At 50.4% G+C, this 19,960-nt stretch overlaps 1 protein-coding gene across 1 annotated transcript; it reads left to right on the plus strand.

Moving 5' to 3' along the window:
* Nucleotides 1–1,228: 1,228 nt before the first annotated feature.
* Nucleotides 1,229–10,787, plus strand: LOC136787420 (olfactory receptor 14C36-like). The gene is made up of 4 exons (XM_066984615.1): nucleotides 1,229–1,286; nucleotides 1,689–1,814; nucleotides 10,165–10,257; nucleotides 10,348–10,787. The coding sequence occupies exons 1-4, from the start codon at nucleotides 1,229–1,231 to the stop codon at nucleotides 10,785–10,787; spliced, it is 717 nt and encodes a 238-aa protein (XP_066840716.1).
* Nucleotides 10,788–19,960: the final 9,173 nt, after the last annotated feature.

Here is a 19,960-nt window from a genome sequence, read left to right on the forward strand (position 1 = left end):
CCTCCCTGGCCTTACCTCCCCTGGCAGCAGCACGCTGGCATTCCTCCTGGCTTCTCCACCTGGCTCTGCTGCTGCTGTTCTTGTTTCCAGGCTGGCTGGGGATGGGGGTTTCACATGCACATGGAGTGAGCCCTCAGTGTGCTTGGGGGAAGGGGAGTATGGGGTCAGGGTGAGGGGTCTGGAGATGTGCACTTTGAGCCTGGATTCCTCTTCTCCCAGCAGTGTTCAGGTTCTTCTCAAGTGAAACTCTGAGTGCAATTCTCCTACAGCTCAAAGAGATGCCAGCACAGCGCAGCTGACTCCAGCACTGATGGACAGACTGGCTGTCCTCTCTGAAGGACATGCTGCACTAAAGGGACTGTCCCTTTGCCTCTGATGATCCACAGGATTTCACTTGGTGTGCAGCAGAAATGCCCAGGATTTCTGCCTTAGAAAAAGACCTTAAGTGTTGTGGGGGTATCAAGAATAAAAAATACCAAAAAAAAAAAAAGAAAAAAAAAAGAAAAAAAAAAGATAAGTCATGCTCGGCAATTGGTTGAGCTGTGAGCAACAAAGGGATAAAGCTCTTTGATATCATCACTAAATTTTATGTGAGGTTACCCTATGTTCCTCTTTACCTCTTGCTATAGGGCAGAACTGACTGCTCTGTTGCCTACAGAAGAGTCCCCTTCTCCCAGGGATACCCTCAGGCAGCATGAACCAGAACTTCTGAAAGGGACCTACCAAAAATCTGCCTGGAAGGGAACAATCATTCTGGGGGTTTAAGTTGAAAAAGTAGAATGATTTTTTCTCACTAAATCTGTAATAGCTTCTCAGATAAGTCTGCTGTAACTTAGCAGTGCTTTTTCCTCCTTGGGCAGGACTAAATGACTAAAACCAGCAAATGCCTAACATCACCTCTGTGAGCGAGTTCCTCCTGCTGGCATTCGCAGACACGCGGGAGCTGCAGCTCTTGCACTTCGGGCTCTTCCTGGGCATCTACCTGGCTGCCCTCCTGGGCAACGGCCTCATCCTCACCGCCGTAGCCTGCGACCACCACCTCCACACCCCCATGTACTTCTTCCTCCTCAACCTTGCCCTCCTCGACCTGGGCTGCATTTCCACCACTCTGCCCAAAGCCATGGCCAGTGCCCTCTGGGACAACAATGCCATCTCCTAAGCAGAATGTGTTGCCCAACTCTTTCTCTTTGCATTATTGTTTGAATCTGAGTTTTCCCTTCTCACCGTCATGGCTTATGACTGCTACATTGCCATCTGCAAGCCCCTGCACTATGGGAGCCTCCTCGGTACCAGAGCTTGTGCCAAGATGGCAGCAGCTGCCTGGGGCAGTGGCTTTCTCAATGCTGTCCTGCACACGGCCAACACATTTTCCCTGCCCCTCTGCCAAGGCAATGCTGTGGACCAGTTCTTCTGTGAAATCCCCCAGATCCTGAAGCTCTCCTGCTCAGATGCCTACTTCAGGGAAGCTGGGGCACTGGTGTTTACGGTTTCTTTTTTATTTGGTTGTTTTGTTTTCATTGTGATGTCCTATGTGCAGATCTTCAGGACTGTGCTGAGGATGCCCTCTGAGCAGGGCCGGCACAAAGCCTTTTCCACTTGCCTCCCTCACCTTGTTGTGGTCTTTCTGTTTATCAGCACTGGCATGTTTGCCTACCTGAAGCCCCCCTCCATCTCTTCCTCATCCCTAGAACTGGTGGTGTCATTTCTGTATTTGGTGGTGCCTCCAGCAGTGAACCCCCTCAACTACAGCATGAAGAACCAGGATCTCAAGGATGCAGTGAGGAAACTCTTTGGATACATGCTTTTCAAAATCAGTAATGTGCTCTTCAGTTCTCAGTTTATATTAAAAGAAAAAAAATCGTTTTGTTTTTGTTGTTGTTTTTGTTGTTAACAACCTTTGTTATTTGTCTTTATAACTTATTTTCCCCAAGCTGAGGCTTTGATTTAAATGATGTTATTCTTAACCTCCTGTGGAGTAATTGACTAAAGTGACTAGGAAAATTAAACTAATATTCACATTTTAAAGAAAATGTACAGCATTGAAGAAGCTTTCAGGGTGGAGTATAGCTGCACTACTTAAGTGTTCCCTAGGCTTCTAACCTTAGATGCTATCGTACCAGGGGAACCTGGTGTGCTGACTCTAAGGAACAGTATGTAGCGTAGAGTGGAGTGGAGACACTGCGGCTAGGCTCTGTGACCACGTGGGGACTTGATTGTTCTTGTGCACACTGAGACTGATAAGCCGCACTTTTTACTACCCTGAGCCAACGACCTGTCATGTTTTTGATAAAATTCTGTACTCTAGTGATCTTTTGCTCATTATAATATCATTATAATACCAAAACACACCTCCATCCCAAAAGCTATCCACCTCCAAGGCATGACCACCCCTCACTGAGCATGCGCTCTGAATTTCTCGGAGTGTATACCTTTAAATGAAAGCAAGAAAACTTTTTACCAATCATAACCAAGATATGCTTGACTAGAGTCACTCAAGTTCCACCTAAAAGATAAAAATAATATAAATTGGCTTATGAGAGAGGGGATGTCAGGGAAGATACCATCACAAAGGATACCTTCTGACTTCTGGGATCAGTCGATGGGCTGAGCCTCTCTTCCCCCCCCCCATCTCCATTGGGACACATTTGGGTGAGATTTGAACACTTGGTTATACTGTGTGTCTCTGCAGAAACTTAGAAATCTCTATAGAGTCTTTGTGCCTTTTAATGTGTTAATTTCCAGGCTGTGCACCTTTGTATTTCATGCGTGCTAGCTTGCTTTTGCAGACAGTAAATTATCGCCAGCAATCCAACAAACCTGTTTACCTTTTGCTGTAATAAATTGCACTTAACTTCATTGTTCCTAGCCGTGATAGTTCTCATTGAACGTGACTAGAGTAAGAGCGGTTATACATTATTGGTGAATCTGTGGCCATGGTAGTTCAGTGCTCTGAATCCGACCAGACCCGTATCGGTTAATGCATTATCGGTGAATCTGTGATTGTGATAGTTCAGTAACCTGAATCCGACCAGACCCGTAACGGTTAATCGGCTACGCCCCTTAACGTGACAGGTAGGAACATGGGGTAATCTCAAATTCATTTCACTCCTGATATCCAAGAGATTTCCCCAATTTTACTCCCAGTTCATCCAATTGTAGAGCAGACGTATGGGGATATAGTTATTTATTTATTTATTTATTTACTGAATCACAGAATCATCTAGGTTGGAAGAGACCTCCAAGATCACCCAGTCTAACCTCTGACCTAACACTAACAAGTCCTCCACTAAACCATATCACTAAGCTCAACATCTAAACATCTTGTAAAGACCTCCGGGGATGGTGACTCAACCACTTCCCTGGGCAGCCTATTCCAATGCCTAACAACCCTTTCAGTAAAGAAGTTCTTCCTAACATCCAACCTAAACCTCCCCTGGTGCAACTTTAGCCCATTCCCCTCATCCAATCACCAGGCACATGGGAGAATAGACCAAGCCCCACCTCGCTACAGCCTCCTTTAAGGTACCTGTAGAGTGCGATAAGGTCGCCCCTGAGCCTCCTCTTCTCCAGACTGAACAACCCCAGCTCCCTCAGCTGCTCCTCGTAAGACTTGTTCTCCAGACCCCTCACCAGCTTCGTTGCCCTTCTCTGGACACGCTCGAGCACCTCAATGTCCTTCCTGTAGTGAGGGGCCCAAAACTGAATACAGTACTCGAGGTGCGGCCTCACCAGAGCCGAGTATAGGGGGACAATCATTTCCATAGTGCTGCTGGCCACACTGTTTCTTATGCAAGCCAGGATGCTGTTGGCCTTCTTGGCCACCTGAGCACACTGCTTGCTCATATTCAGCCGACTATCAACCAAAACTCCCAGGTTCTTCTCTGCCAGGCAGCTTTCCAACCACTCATCTCCCTGCCTGTAGCGCTGCTTGGGGTTGTTGTGCCCCAGGTGCAGGACCCAGCACTTGGCCTTGTTGAACTTCATACAGTTGACCTCAGCCCATCTGTCCAGCCTATCCAGATCCTCCTGCAGAGCCTTCCTTCCCTCGAGCAGATCGACACACACACCTAACTTGGTGTCGTCTGTAAACTTACTGAGGGTGCACTCGATCCCGTCATCCAGATCATTGATAAAGATATTAAAGAGAACTGGCCCTAGTACTGAGCCTTGGGGGACTCCACTAGTGACTGGCCTCCACCTGGATTTAACTCCATTAACCATGACTCTTTGGACCCAGCTACCCAGCCAGTTTCTAACCCAATGAAACGTACACCAGTCCAAGCCATGAACAGCCAGTTTCTTGAGGAGAATGCCCTGGGAAATGGTGTCAAAAGCCTTACTGAAGTCAAGGTAGACCACATCCACAGCCTTTCCCTCATCCACTAAGCGTGTCACTTTGTCATAGAAGGAGATCAGGTCAAGCAGGACCTGCCTTTCATAAACCCATGCTGACTGGGCCTGATCGCCTGCTTGCCCTGCAAGTGCCGCGTGATGACACTCAAGATAATCTGCTCCATGAAATTCCCTGGCACTGAGGTCAAACTAACAGGCCTGTAGCTTCCCAGGTCTACCTTCCAGTCCTTCTTGTAGATGGGAGTCACATTTGCTAGCTGCCAGTCGACTGGCACCTCCCCTGATAGCCAGGACTGCTGATAAATGATGGAAAGTGCCTTGGCCAGTTCTTTCACCAGTTCTCTCAGTACCCCTGGGTGGATCCCATCCGGCCCCATTGACTTGCGTACATCTAAGTGCTGTAGCAGGTCGCCAACCATTTCTTCATGGATTGTGAGGGCCACATCCTGCTCCCCATCCTCTTCTACCAGCTCAGGGTACTGGGTATCTAGAGAACAACTGGTCTTGCCGCTAAAGACTGATGCAAAGAACACATTAAGCACCTCAGCCTTTTCCTCATCTCTTGTAACTAAGTTTCCCCCGGCATCCAGTACATGATGGAGATTCTCCTTAGTCCTCCTTTTTGTGTTAATGTATTTATAAAAACATTTTCTGTTGTCTTTAACAGTAGTAGCCAGATTGAGCTCCAGATGATCTTTGGCCCTTCTAATTTTGTCCCTACACATCCTTACAACATCCTTATAATCCTTCTGAGTGGCCTGCCCTCTTTTCCAAAGATCATAAACCCTCTTTTTTTTCCTAAGCTCTAGCCACAACTCTCTGTTTGGCCAGGCCGGTCTTCTGCGCTGGCTCGTCTTTGGGCACGTGGGGACAGACCACTCCTGAGCCTTTAAGATTTCCTTCTTGAGGAGTACCCAGACTTCCTGGACTCCTCTGCCCTTCAGAACTGCCTCCCAAGGGACTAGGCCAACCAGTGTCCAGAACAGCTGAAAGTCAGCCCTCCGGAAGACCAAGACAGCAGTTTTACTGGTCCCCTTCCTGGCTTCGCCAAGAATAGAGAATTCTACCATTTCGTGGTCACTCTGCCCAGGACAGCTCCCGACCACCACATCCCCCACCAGTCCTCTGTTTGTGAAGAGAAGGTCCAGCGGGGCACCTCCCCTGGTAGGCTCACTAACCAGCTGCATCAGAAAATGTCAGAAAAAAAATCTTCCACGCTCTCCAGAAACCTCCTAGACTGCTTCCTCTGAGCTGTATTGCATGTCCAGGATATGTCTGGGAAGTTGAAGTCCCCCACGAGGACAAGAGCACCCTAATCCCTTCCCTTCCCAAAAATGCTATATTGAGCCCTAGAGAAGTCCTTGGCAGACCTAATAAGAACCTGAACTTGAGAGCTTGCCAATACCCTAACCACAGAAAAAGACCAAACCTTCCCATTAAATGTTTGTTTAGTCTCTAACACACAAAGGTGGGCCCTACTCCCATGGGAACTAGAAAGGGGTCAGCTCTGCCTCAGAATCTCCTGCCCCAGCAGGACGAATGTGACTGTGGAAGGGACTGTGAAGTCACTTCTCTCTTTGCAGTTGATAGGGAACCAGCAGGAACGTGTCACAGAAAGGGACTGTGAGATCACTTCTGTCTGTAAGTAGCTGACAGGTCACCCTTGACTTCTCCCTGGGATCTCTACTTTTTGACTGACATCTGCCAGTGGCCCTGGTAAGCCAGCAGCACGCACCTGGTTGGCATGCTGACTGTGGGATCCCCTCTGCCTACATACCCAAGAGGACCCAGACAGAAAGAAGGATCGAATATGGGTTTTCATGTCGCTTCTGCTTGAGTGGACTAGCAATCCTGGACAGCAGGAGGCACAAGGCTTGGGTGTGTCTAGCCAAGAAGCTGCAAGGCCAGCAGCAGGCCCATGTCTTGGAAGATGCCGGTGAGTTGACTTCTGTCTGGTTGGCTGACAGGCTGCAAGAAGGCTGATGTGTTAGGATGCCTACTTTAGGATTGGTTTCCACCCTGGTGAAGCTTTCTTTTGTAGTAAGAAAGAGCAGAAGAGAAAAAAATCCCACAGTCACCTTAGAAGGTTGGCACTGGCCGTAAGGACAAAGAAATGTCCCCGGGAACAACTGGTCTTGCTGCTAGAGACAGAGGCAAAGAAGGCATTAAGTACCTCAGCCTTTACCTCATCTCTTGTCACCAGGTTTCCCCTGACATCTAATAAAGGATGATGATTCTCCCTAATCCTCCTTTCTTTAAAGTATTTTTATAAACAGTTTTTGTTGTTTTTGACAGTAATAGATGGATTGAGATCCAGATGGGCTTTGACCTTTCTAATTTTGACCTGCACAGCCCCATAACATTTAGGACACAGCTCCAGACAAACTGACAGCATGCATGAGAAGGAAGCACAGAAGAGGTGGAACCTGGCAGCCTTCCATCCCCTACCCTTCTGTGACTCTGTGCTGCAATTCCATTCAACTGGTTACTCCTGTATTATCCAAACTTTCCTGCAACTCCTGATGTTGCTGTCTTGTCACAGATAGCAGAATCACACAGAGGTTGAACTGTCTGCCTGCAGATATTAACAGGTGACAGAATGGAGCATCAGTGTGGGGGAACCTTGAGAAACTGCAGAATTTTGCCTACATAAATGTCTTGGCATTTACAAGGAGAAGAGCCTAGTCCTGCACCAGAGGAAGAGGAACCCCACACATCAGGGCAGACTGGGACCCTGCTGAGTGAGCAGTGCCCAGGAGGATGAGGGCCTGGGCAAGACGAGGGATGCCATACGAGCTGTGGTGCCTGCTCAGCAGGAACCAGGCCAGCTTCCTGCAGAGCTGCCTTACGAGGAGCATGGCCACCAAGAAAATCTGAGTTATCAGACTCAGCTGAGATCTGGTAAGACAGCACCCACAGAAGGGTCTTCAGCCAGCAGAAAAAGAGGTGCATGTCTGAGAGTCCCTAGGACAGGCTGCTGTGGAAAGGATTAAGGGCTGTGACAAGGCTGAAAGTCCCAACAGGATCGAGGTCTTTTTGTCCGTGGCTGTGGCTGTTGTCTCTGCCATGGAGGCCTATGAGAAGACAGCTTATCGTTAAAGCGCCAGGATCTCATTGCATCCTTGCCCCCAGCCATGAATCAGGCAGGGGTTGTCCTGCACTTGGCAATGCACATCCCCATCTCCTACTGCCACAGGAAGAGCCCTGAGCAATGTGTGAAGGGAGAGGATCTCCCTTCCCAGGGGCCAGGGGTCAAGGCCTGGCCCTTATGCTTGGTGAAACACATCCAGTTTGTCTACACATCACTGTCACCTTCACATTGCCTTTGTCTACTTGCCCTCACTGCCTCCAATGTTCTGCTCTAACGAGCTCCAAGGGAGGCTATGTCAGTGCTGGCCCTCAGGGGGACACTGCAGGAAACTTGCATCTGACTTGGACTTCTTGAGAGATTTCTTCAATTGTCTCTCAGTGTCTGAGGTTCGTGGGCTCATCACCAAAGCCACCAGAGGAGTCATTACAATGCCCTGGGCTGGGCCTCTGCTGCTGATCTGGGCCAGGCTCCTGGGACAGAGAGAGCTCCTGGCAAGAGGGCCCTGGTGCAGAGAGACAGCTCTGCCCAGGAGCAGCTCCTCTGCACAGCGCAGCAGGGCTGGGGGCTCTGACCGCAGGCACCCAGGCAGAAAGGGATTCCAGGCAGCCTGGAGGGTGTGGGCAGAGGAGAGTTCAGTGCAGGAGAAACCTTCATAGCTCTGCACACAGTAAGTCTCTGGCTGCAGGACAGTGCAGGGGAGGTTCCTGGAAGGAGCTCCTGAATCCAGGACGTCTCTGCCTGGCCAGGAGCTGCCAGGATGTCAATAGTGGCTTATGCAGTGTGAAGGAGAAGGTGCTGCAGGGCACCTGCAGGGGTTCCCAGGGCTGTGGTGCAGAGCAGGGTCCCTGCTGTGCCCCAGGGGCTGTGTGCCGGGGCAGGGCCTCTGCCGCCTGCCAGGCTCAGCACTCAGCCTGCCTGGGGAGCCCAGGGGCTTGGACAGAGGAAGGGCAGGGCAGGGGCTGCCTGCAAAGAGAAGGCACTTTCTGCACTCTCCGCCTGGATTTTCTTGCTCTGATTTTTGGGCAGGCTGTATGTTAACAGAGTGGTTGGATTTGCACAGGTGACTGAGTTTCCTATTGCATTGAATTGAGATGTAAACAGGTTAGTGACGAACCTGAGAACATCCCTTCCCTTCTCTCTGCTTACAGACTGCACCAGGGCTTTTTGGAGCTGTTCTTTAGGACCTGCAGACAGGGAGATGTCCTCAGAGCTGGCCCCATCCCCAGGAGGTGTCTGCAGGGCAGAGCTGGACACACAGCCGGTGGGATGGGGTCTGTGAGCAAGGACGGGAGGAGCTGTGGGGACAGAGAAACAGCTGCTGGGAGGGACAGCTGCAGGCAGCAGGGACATGGGTAGGCAGTGAGAGGGAGCTGCTGCAGAGCATAGTTTAGAGTCTGCTATACCCGAGATCCCTTGATTTGCACTAGTGAATCAGCATCCTTGCCATGTACTTGTCATTGAATTCTGCACAGCTGTGCTAAAAGGGAGACATTTCCATCTGCACTTGAAGATGGTGCCCTCTTCTCCCAGCAAAGCGCAGGTGATTTTTCAGCACAACCTCTGAGTGCAGCCATCCCCCAGCTGAGTGCTGCAAGCAGCCAGCAGCTGGGCACCAGGGGATGGACAGAGCAGCCCTCCTGGATGTGAACTCTGGTTGAGGTTTGCGCCCACAATAACCCAACCATGGGACATGTTTAACATTGCCAACACCTTCCAAATTTGGATGGGGTGTCTGAACCCTAAAACTCTGTAAGGAGACTCATTTGCTGCACCCCCCTGCCACCTTCCTCCGTGGCAGAAGGCATCCTCCAGAGCTTTATACCCTCAGCTGTCTGTGCAGGGCACATGGCACAGGGGTGTGAGGACAGGCTCTACCTCACCGACACCGCAGCCTCTGCACTGGGTTGGGTCCGCCCTGCCTGCCCATGCCTGCTTCTCTCCCTTGCCCAGCGTGGCAGCTGGTGGTGTCTGATTCTGACAGGGAGTGCTGTGCAAGGAGTGTGAAGCAAGAGGAGATGCTCCCTGTTCTCTCCTGCCAGTCTGGGAGTAGTGAAAAGGAGAAATGCACAAAGAGTCACATGGCCAAACACCCCTCACTCAACAGAGGGAGCCCCTTCCCAGGAACCCTCCAAGCACATGGGTTCTGTTGGATCCTCCATGTACTACTGATCTGGAGCAGAGGTGGCCCATCGAGGGCTGATGGACAGAGGTGGCTGCTGTGTACAGGACACTCAGCCAGCACAAAGCAGGGCTTGAGCCAGGGACATGCAGAGAGCTCCTCATGGAAAGAAAGGCAATATGAGGCACAGTGAGGAATAAAATAAATTTTCCTGCAAGATACTCCTCTTAACTTTGGATGTGTTTTCTTCCTTAACAACATCTACCAGCAGAGGAGCAAATGCCCAACAAAAGCTCTGTGAGTGAGTTCCTCCTGCTGGCATTCGCAGACACGCGGGAGCTGCAGGTCCTGCACTTCGGGCTCTTCCTGGGCATCTACCTGGCTGCCCTCCTAGGCAACGGCCTCATCCTCACTGCCATAGCCTGCGACCACCACCTCCACACCCCCATGTACTTCTTCCTCCTCAACCTTGCCCTCCTCGACCTGGGATCCATCTCCACCACTCTGCCCAAAGCCATGGCCAATTCCCTCTGGGACAACAGGGCCATCTCCTATCAAGGGTGTGCTGCACAGGTCTTTCTGTTTTTATTCTTCATCTCAGCAGAGTATTCAATTCTAACTATCATGGCCTATGACCGCTACATTGCCATCTGCAAGCCCCTGCACTATGGGAGCCTCCTGGGCAGCAGAGCCTGTGCCCAGATGGCAGCAGCTGCCTGGGGCAGTGGCTTTCTCAATGCTGTCCTGCACACGGCCAATACATTTTCCCTGCCCCTCTGCCAAGGCAATGCTGTGGACCAGTTCTTCTGTGAAATCCCTGAGATCCTCAAGCTGTCCTGCTCAGATGCCTACCTCAGGGAAGTTGGGGTTCTTGGGTTTGCTCTTTCTTTAGTATGTGGTTGTTTTGTTTTCATTGTGGTGTCCTATGTGCAGATCTTCAGGGCTGTGCTGAGGATGCCCTCTCAGCAGGGCCGGCACAAAGCCTTTTCCACGTGCCTCCCTCATCTGGCCGTTGTCTTTCTGACTGTTAGCACTGGCTTGTTTGCCTACCTGAAGCCCCCCTCCATCACCTTGCTATCCATGGACCATGTGGTGACATTTCTGTATTCGGTGGTGCCTCCAATAGTGAATCCCCTCATCTACAGCATGAGGAACAAGGAGCTGAAGGATGCAGTGAAGAAGCATGTATACTTGTTCCTTCACTTGCTTCTTAAGCATCAATAATACCTTCATCCTTGTGTTTATTGTAATATAATTTTTATTCTTATTATTTGTTTCATAATGTAATCATCATTAATAGTCTTAACAGTATTTTTTCAATGAATATTTTGATATAAAATACAAAACAAAATCTGATTTGGTTTTAAATATTATTATTAGTGTAATATATACTAAGTTTTTTGTTTTCTCTTTTTAATTTTATTTCATGTACCTAAAGAACTAGTCTTCCTGTGTAAAGACAATAAAGATGCCAGCAGAAATACATTGGTCTCAGCTGCCACCTCTTCCCATCTCCTCTGCAGCTGGGGAAGAAGGCCCAGCATGCAGGAGAGGCTCAGGGCCAAGAGCCCAGCTGCCACATGGAGGAGCAGTCCCGGTGGCCCTCGGGGCTGCCCCTCACTGCCCGCTGGGCTCTGCCTCTCTGCTGCCTTTGGGTCGGGGCTGCTGCTTCCCTGGAGCCATGGCCATGGCCAGCAGCAGGACGTGGCCTTTTCACTGCTGCTCTCTTTTGGCTTCCACATTGTTCTTCTTGTGTTTGGATAATCCCTGAGATCTCATGTACCTTGGTGACAGTCCTGTTGTCCCTACAGTGGCATCTCTGTCCCTGCAGGCAGCAGCAGGCACTGTGCAGCCCTGTGTCACAGCTGGCATCCCTGCTAGCACCACAGAAACAAAAGGGGCTGCTAAGGGCAAACCCAGAAGCCTGGACACCTCTTCCAAATGTGCTATCAGGAATACAGCCAAAGGGTTGCTGCCTGCTCTTCTGTTTTCTGGGGTACTTCATGGAGTGAAGGACACAGGCTGAAAGTCCCAGGGTGGTCCCTGAGGAACCAAGGGCTGGGCCAAGAACTCCCTTTATGGCAGCACATGCTCAAATAGACAACTGGTCTTGGACTGATCTGAATGGGACTGCGCACTCTGAATTGGGGCAGATGGCTGATGTTAGCCTGGAGCAGAATCTGGAGCTTCCAGAAGATGTCAGGGGATCTGCAGGGATAATGTGCTCAGTGGGTGGTGATTAGAACCTCATAAAATAAGTGACCATCCAAAGAAGGGTCTGGTAAAGGAAAAAGCGAATCTGAGGAGTCCATAGGCTAAAGGAGGGCTCTGTAGTGCCAGCAGAGGTGGTGAAGAGACAATAGACAAAGGCCCATAAGATTGCAGATTAATTGAGGATAACCATTTTGAAGTACTGTGGGCAAGGTCTGGTGCAGCACTCACCTTCTTTTTACCTTTAGAGACACCCCATGGTCCTGCCCAGCACTGCCCTTTGCTGCTGAGCCATCAGGGCAGATGGAAATCACAGAATCAGAGAATCACAGAATTGTAGGGGTTGGAAGGGACCTCGAAAGGTCACTGGGTCCAACCCTTCTGCCAAAGCAGGCTCCTTAAAGCAGGCTGCCCAGGTAGGCGTCCAGACAGGCCTTGAATATCTCCAGAGAAGGAGACTCCACAACCTCCCTGGGCAGCCTGTTCCAGTGCCCCATCACCCTCACTGTGAAGTTCTTTCACATGTTAGTGTGGAACTTCCTGTGCTCTATCTTGTGGCCATTACCCCTTCTCCTATCCCCACAAACCACTGAAAAGAGGTCAGCCAAATCCCTCTGTCTTCCACATCTCAGGTATTTATACACATTGATGAGATCCTCTCTCAGTCTTCTTTTCTCCAGGCTGAACACACCCAGGTCTCTCAGCCTTTCCTCATAGGGAAGATGCTCCAAGCCCCATATCATCTTTGTGGCCCTCCGCTGGACTCTTTCCAGGAGCCCTCTGTCTTTTTTGTACCGGGGAGCCCAGAACTGGACACAGTACTCCAGGTGAGGCCTGACCAGGGCAGAGTAGAGGGGGAGGATCACCTCCCTTGACCTGCTGGCCACACTCCTTTTAATGCACGCCGGGATCCCATTGGCTCTTTTGGCCACCAGGGCACACTGCTGGCTCATGGTCAACCTGTCATCCACCAGGACCCCCAGGTCCTTCTCCTCAGAGCTCCTCTCCAGCATGTAAAAGGGAAAGGGGCTCAGCAGCAGAGATCCCCATGGAGTTGAGCCTGCTGCCCACCCTGAGCAGCACGGGCAGTGGGGAGTCCTCACAGGGTCCCAGGGCACCACAGCCCCCTAGCTCTGCAAAGCAGCACCGCCAGCTTGGGGCCCTGCAGGGAGCATGGGGAGGGAAGCAGCAACAGCCGGCCAGGCCAGCACAGACACACTGCACTGGGCAAGGCTCTCTGGGAACAGGGATGGCCCTGTGGAAGAGCAGGGCAGCATTTCTGGGCCTGCAGAGAGGCATAAAGGAGGAAGAGAAAGCTCTTTGTGCAGGCACCTACTCTGTGCAGGCTGCTCTTTGGCTTAGCCAGGCCTCTTGTGCTGACCTGGGAAGTGGGGCTGGTCCTGCAGGGCACAGGCACTCTGTGCTGGGGATCTCCCAGGCAAGAGACCAGGGCTCCTGCAGCTTCACGGACCTCCATTTCCTGGTACCATAGCCAGCCTCCTCCTTGCTCACCTGAGACAGCAACATGCACGAGCTGCCTCCTTGCTCCTCATCTAGAGGGCAGAAGGGAGGGAACAGCATAAATAAGTAAAACTCACAAATTGAGAGAAAGACACATAAGGGTAGGAAAGGAAAAGAAAAAAGAAAGAAATCAAAATCAAATGCCAAACATGATGACCATTTTGTAACTCATCAGTTCCCACTAGCAGACCGTTGTGCAGGCAGTCTCTGAGAAACTGCCACCTTGTCTTGGAAAGATGACCCCAATATTTACTGCTGAGCACTATGTTATGTGCCATGGAACGTCCATTTGGTCAAGCTGGGTCAGCTGTCAGAGGGGGTTCCCCTCCCAGCCTTTTGCCCACCCACAGCCAACTCGCTGGTGGTGCAGAGTGGGAAGCAGGGAAGGCCTTGATGCTGTGCAAGCCCTGCTCAGAAACAGGGACCAGAGCCGTGGGTGACCAGTACTGCTCTGGTCACATATCAAAAACACAGCACCACAGGGGCTGCACGGCAGAGAGTAACTCCGTCTCAGTCAGAGTCAGTAAAAGGCCCCATGCTGGACAAGAAGGCTTGCTCTGAGCTCTGGAAGGAGTCAGGAAGGTGCTAATAAGCACCAGGACAATTGAGGAAGCCCAAAGACCCTTCTAAAGGTTCTCTGAGTGTCAGCTGAGAGGCAGTGCTGGCCAGTGGGGAGGGCCAGGACAAAGACTTGTGTGAAGGCTGTGAGAAACAAGGACACTCGGGGCTTTAGCAGCTGCCTGTGGGTGGAGTAGGAGGACAAGGCTTGTCCTGGGACTGGAGCAGGGTTGAAGGACCCTGTGGAAATCTGAGCTGATGGAGAAGTGTCCACCTTGCATGTGTGCCTCAGCGTGGGAGAAGGGGCCTGCCTGCGGTGTGGGATGGCTGGGCTGTGCTCAGCCATGCCCCAGGAGCTGACCTTGCTCTCTTCCTCCCCGCCACTCCCCACACGGGGCAGGCCCTCAGGAAACACCCCTGAGCCTGGAGATGCACCAACCTGCTGCGGTGGGGTGCCACTACTGCAGGGGAAGAGGGGAGGGTTGGAGGGACACGTGGGACCTGCGGGTAAGAATGGTGAGGCTTGAGAAAGTGAGTGCCTGGGAAAAGTTACTCTGGATCCATAGGAGCCATTCTGGAAAGAAAACTTGTAGGCAGGAACCGCACTTTTCTGGAGGTGCAGAGCTGCTGGGCACATTGTGGAGGATGCTCTGATGGACTTTTATGTCCTTTTCCACCGTGTCTTAAGTGCCACTTTTCTCAGAAATAGAGTAGCCAACAGGAGGTGTGATGGATACTCTGAGATCATGAAAGCCACCAGAAAGCTGATCCCAATGAGATGACTGATATGGGGAGGTCAGGAGAAGCATGGATAGGAGAGATGTGAGATTTGGGGGAGGGAATAGGGGCTTGGCCAGCAGAAATTAAGGATTTTGTAGAGGTTCAGGTTATGCTGACACTGCTGTAGCAGTGACTTAAAACAGTCATATGAGGCCCTTCCCCAGTTTCAACCAGTAAACTTAATTCATAAATCTAAATGCTACCCCACACCCTGACAGAAATCTACTACTCTTATGCCTGACCTCAAAGTATGCACTGAAGCCAAAACTCAGCCCATAGCCTCTTTCCCTTACCTTTACTCTCTTGCTTACCTTGATCCCTGCCCTTAACACTAGCTTGTAATTGCTCTATTTAACCCTACACTTCTAGGCAGACCTAAACAAAACCCTAAACCATAAAGCCTACCTACCCCCTAACCACAGACCTGACACCCCAAGCAGAACATCAAACCTGCCGACAAAATCTTTGCTTAATCTCTAACCCAGAAAGGTGAGCCCTAGTCCCTAATCCCAAATGTAAACAATGACCAGACAAAACCCTCATTCCTGTGCATTAACCTCCTCACCTTCAGCCCCTCTCCTAAACCTTAACTTTATGCGCTTGGCCCCTTGAGGCAGGGCGGGCAGCCCTACTTGGGTGGGCAGCTGAGCTCCACCACAACCGCTCTCTCACTCCCCCTCCTCAAAGAGGAACAGGGAGAAAATATGATGAAAAGGGCTCAAGGGTTGAGATAAGGACAGGGAGATCGCACAGTAATTATCGTGATGGGCAAAACACTCAGCATAGGGAGATAGTAAGATTTACTGCTTATTACTAGCAAGCTTATTTATTTTTAGTTTACTGCTTATTACTAACAAGCTAGAGAAGTGAGAAACAAAGGAAAGAAACCAAAAGCACCTTCCCCCCCATCCACCCTCTTCCACCTCCTCCCTCCGAGCAGCGCAGGGGAACAGGGTTATGGTCAGTCTATAGCGCTTCATCTCCGCCGCTCCTTCTCGGTCACTTTCGTCCCCTGTGCTGTGGGGTCCTTCCCATGGGATGCAGTCCTTGCTGAACTGATCCTGTGTGGGCTTCCCACAGGCAGCAGCTCTTCAAGAACTGCTCCAGATATGGGTCCGTACCATGGGGTCCATCCATCAGGAGCAAACTGCTCCAACCTGGGTCCTCCACAGACAGCAGCTCCTGCCAGGTCCCCTGCTCCTGCGTGGTCTCCTCTCCATGGGCTACAGGTCCAGCCTGGAATCCGCTCCAGCAGGGGTCTTCCACAGGCCGCAACCTCTGTCAGTGCAGGTCCATCTGCTTCACCGTGGTCTCCTCCACAGGCTGCAGCATGGAACCCTGCTCCACCGTGGTACTCAACAGGCTGCAGGGGGACAGCCTGCTTCACCATGGTCCTCACCACAGGCCGCAGCGGACTTCTGCTCTGGCACCTGGAGCACCTCTCCCTCTCCTTCTTCACTGACCTTGGTGTCTGCAAGGCTGTTCCTTACTCCTCTCACTCTCCCAGCTGCTGTGTGGCGCAGTGTATTTTTCTTTCCCCGTCTTATATATGCTCTCACAGAGGCGCAAAAAACATCACTTATTGGCTCAGCTCTGGTCAGCAGTGGGGACCTTACCTAACAGCTTCTAGATTCTTCTCACAGAAGCTGCCCATATGGCACCTGCTACCAAAACCTTGCAACGTAAACACACTACACTGTGCAGTCACATGGCATTCAAAGATGAATGTGAGGGTCCATGGATCTGATCAGGTTGTAGGCCACGTGGAGGAGATGGGTGGGAATGCTCTGAGGAGTTCAGCTCTGCCTCAGGATCTCCTGCACCAGCAGGAGGAATGTGACTGTGGAAGGGACTGTGAGGTCACTTCTGTCTCTGCAGTTGATAGGGAACCAGCAGGAACGTGTCATGGAAAGGGACCATGAGGTCACTCTGTCTGTAGCTGACAGGTCACCCTTGACTTCTCTCTGGGATCTGTACTTTTTGGCTGACATCTGCCAGTGGCCCTGGTAGGCCAGCAGCACGCACCTGGTTGGCATGCTGACTGTGGGGTCCCCTCTGCCTACATACCCAAGAGGACCCAGACAGAAAGAAGGCTCGAATATGGGTTGTCCTGTCCCTTCTGCTTGAGTACATGACTGGACAGCAGGAGGCACAAGGCTTGGGTGTGTCTAGCCAAGAAGCCGCAAGACCAGCAGCAGGCCCATGTCTTGGAAGATGCAGGTGAGGTGACTCCTGTCTGGTTGGCTGACAGGCCGCAAGAAGGCTGGTGGGTTGGGATGCCTACTTTGGGATTGGTTTCCACCCTGATGGAGCTTTCTTTGGTATTGGGAAAGAGCAGGAGAGAAAAAACTGCCACAAAGTGCACCTTGGCAGGTTGGCACTGGCTGCAAGGAGGAAGAAATGTCCCTCAACGGTCAGTGCTGTGGTGCCAGAGGTCACCCAAAGAGTGTCTGTGATCAAACCCTGGCTTTGTGTTTCAAGGAACAGCTGGTGAGGGTTGACGAGACATCATGGTGAAATCATGGAAATGTTGGGATGAGAGCAAGGTTGTGAACAGAGATGGGTGTCTGCAGACTTCAAGGAAATAGGACAAAGAGTGGGACAGCATAGGAAAAAGTGTAGAGAATGCAGAGAGTGCTGACAAGAACGGAAGGCCCCAACAGCCCTGACATTTTTGTCCCTTTGTCTAGAGCTTATGAGGAGACAAGATATACTCATTGCAATGGGGCCTCACTGCTTCCTTGCAGCGATGTGCAGAGGCTGGCAGGTGTCATACCATTGTTCTTCTCATGGCATCACACTGCCCACCACACCCCACAGACCCCACAAAGAGCCCCGAGCCAGACATGGGGGTGCAGGATCTCCCCTCCCAGTGGCTTGGGTCAGGCCTTGACCCTTCTGCTTCACTAAAACAAGCCAAGACCTTTCTAAGCACTCTGCCTTTGCCTGTCTGTAATCATGGCCTCCAATTATCTGCCCTAACAAGGCCCTGGGGAAGCTTTGTTTCTTAGGGCCCGCAGTGGGGCCCATTAATACTCCAAGTCACTTCAACGTTCCCTTCTGACTTTACCTTCACACACTGTTTCATCATTCTCCTCTCAGTACCCGAGGTTCATAGACTGAGCACCAAAATACGCCATGGAACTCATTAAAATGCAGAAACTCCTAAGGAGCCATATCTCTCCCATAGTTTCCTTCAAGACTTGTAGAGCTAATTGGAGAGCTTTGACTGTGTAGTTAAGGGGGAAAATTTCAAAGTGAATATAATTAAAATATTTTATTATTTTAAAGGATGAATTTTGCTGCTTTTCAGTTTGGGGCATCATCCTCCTATTGATATTGATTCTGAGTGACTTCATTGGAGACATGGGTAGGGAGGAAAATCAGAGAGGTCTGACTGCATGGTCAGCCTTGTTCCTCACCACCCCAGCCCTGCCATTTCTCTCATTGGCCACCTGGTTCTTGCATCACTTTTCCTTACACCAGATTTCTGCACCGAAGTCTGCATCTGGATGTTACGGCTCCTTTGCACCAGCTCTCACCTGCTTTCCTTAGAGACCTGACTGCGCTCAGGCACAAAAGTCTTTTTCCTATTTCCAAACAAAGAACAGGAAAACATTCTGTGATTTTCCCCAAAAAAACCAAAGCAAGTTCCTCACCTTCTACGCCTCCAGTGAGGTTTACGTTCCCATGAGGATTACTGTATAATAAGTGTTTTATACTGATAGATAGGAAATTGTAAGTATTAAGGTAAGTATTAATCCATATGATATTAATTCAGTGATGAATGATGAAGAGTTCCGTAAGGACAAAATTAAACAGACTGCTGATAGATGAGCAAGGTTGAACTCCCTGAAGCTCAAAGCAGCAACTGGGTCGGGTGAGAGCGGTTTGAATGATCAAAGAGTAGAGGGAGGGCAAACCAGGAGAACAATGGGAAGTGCATAGGTCCAGATAGGCAGCTGGAAAGGGGACAGTCAGTAGGGTCTGTTTAATCAACAGAGGTGGATGTACCTGGAAGATGAGGGAGCACACCATGATAGACAAAGCGATGACAAAGCAAGTACAGGTGAACTTCAGTATTTCTTTTTCTGTGATGAATATAGATCCTGAAAATTCACATTTCTTCATGATAGAAACTACACTGTCTGACATTTTATGGAAGGGATTGAATCTTTTGAGGTAATTAGTAGTTGCTTTATGACTTAAGTGCTGAATACTGGGTATTGAGGCAGAACTTTGCTGTCTGACCATAAGCAACCAGTGCCAAGGTTTTCAGAGTAGTTTATTCACATTTGAAATATTTCCTTTAAATCACATTTCAAGGTTATGCTTTCAATGAAATCATTAGGCCTCCAGTGGCTCTGGTGCATTTAGAGTAATTCCCTGAAATGGAAGCTGTCAGAAAGGACATGAAGGGGAGTCCAAGTCCAGTTGTTGTCTGATTAGACAGGTGAGGCCATAAAGGGAGTTCTTGGTCCAGTCCTTGGCTACTCACACACTGCCCTGCGACTTTCATCCTGTCTCCATGAAGAATCCCAGAAAAGAGAAGAGCAGGGAGCAACCCCTTGGCTCTATTCCTAACAACAGCATTGGAAGAGGCGTCCAGGCTTCTGGGTTTGCCCTGAACAGCCCCTTTTGTTACTGCTGTGGTATCAGGGAGGTCAGCTGTGTCACAGGGCTGTACACTGCCTGCTGCTGCCTGCAGTCACAGGGATGCCACTGCAGAGCCAACAGGACTGTCACCAAGGTACACGAGACCTTAGGGCTAACCCATGTACAAGACCATAAGAGAACAATGTGGAAGCCAAAAGAGAGCAGCAGTTAAAAGGCCACGTCCTGCTGCTGGCCATGGCCATGGCTCCAGGGAAGCAGCAGCCCAGACCCAAAGGCAACAGAGAGGCAGAGCCCAGCGGGCAGTGAGGGGCAGCCCCGAGGGCCACCGGGGCTGCTCCTCCATGTGGCAGCTGGGCTCTTGGCCCTGAGTCCCTCCTGCATGCTGGGGCTGCTCCCCCAGCTCCAGAGGAGGTGGAAAGTTATGGCAGCTGAGACCAATGAATTTCTGAATTTCTGATGTCTTCTTTATTGTCTTTATCTACATGGGAAGCCTGGGTCTACAGGTACGTGAGATATTTGGGGGCAGAACAATAATAATAATAAAAAAATAACAAATAGGAAACTAAAGATACCATTATTAGATCAAAATCAAAAGATTAAGTATAAGATATTATAAAAGAAAAAAACAACAAAAAACAACAACAAAAAAAACCAATCCTAACAAATTTTCAGAAAAAAAATGACTCTTGTTCGGATTGTAGACATAATTA

The sequence above is a fragment of the Anser cygnoides genome, chromosome 29, assembly GCF_040182565.1.
Source record: "Anser cygnoides isolate HZ-2024a breed goose chromosome 29, Taihu_goose_T2T_genome, whole genome shotgun sequence".
In the NCBI taxonomy this organism is placed as follows: domain Eukaryota; kingdom Metazoa; phylum Chordata; class Aves; order Anseriformes; family Anatidae; genus Anser; species Anser cygnoides.

Excerpts from the sequence above, each read along its gene's own strand:
- LOC136787420 (XM_066984615.1), top strand. The coding sequence starts at position 1,229 with ATGGCTTATGACTGCTACATTGCCATCTGCAAGCCCCTGCACTATGGG. Across the intron at positions 1,287-1,688 it reads GCACTATGGGAGCCTCCTCG|AACTGGTGGTGTCATTTCTG; the intron begins GTACCAGAGCTT and ends CCTCATCCCTAG. Across the intron at positions 10,258-10,347 it reads CCTCCTGGGCAGCAGAGCCT|GCAATGCTGTGGACCAGTTC; the intron begins GTGCCCAGATGG and ends CCCTCTGCCAAG.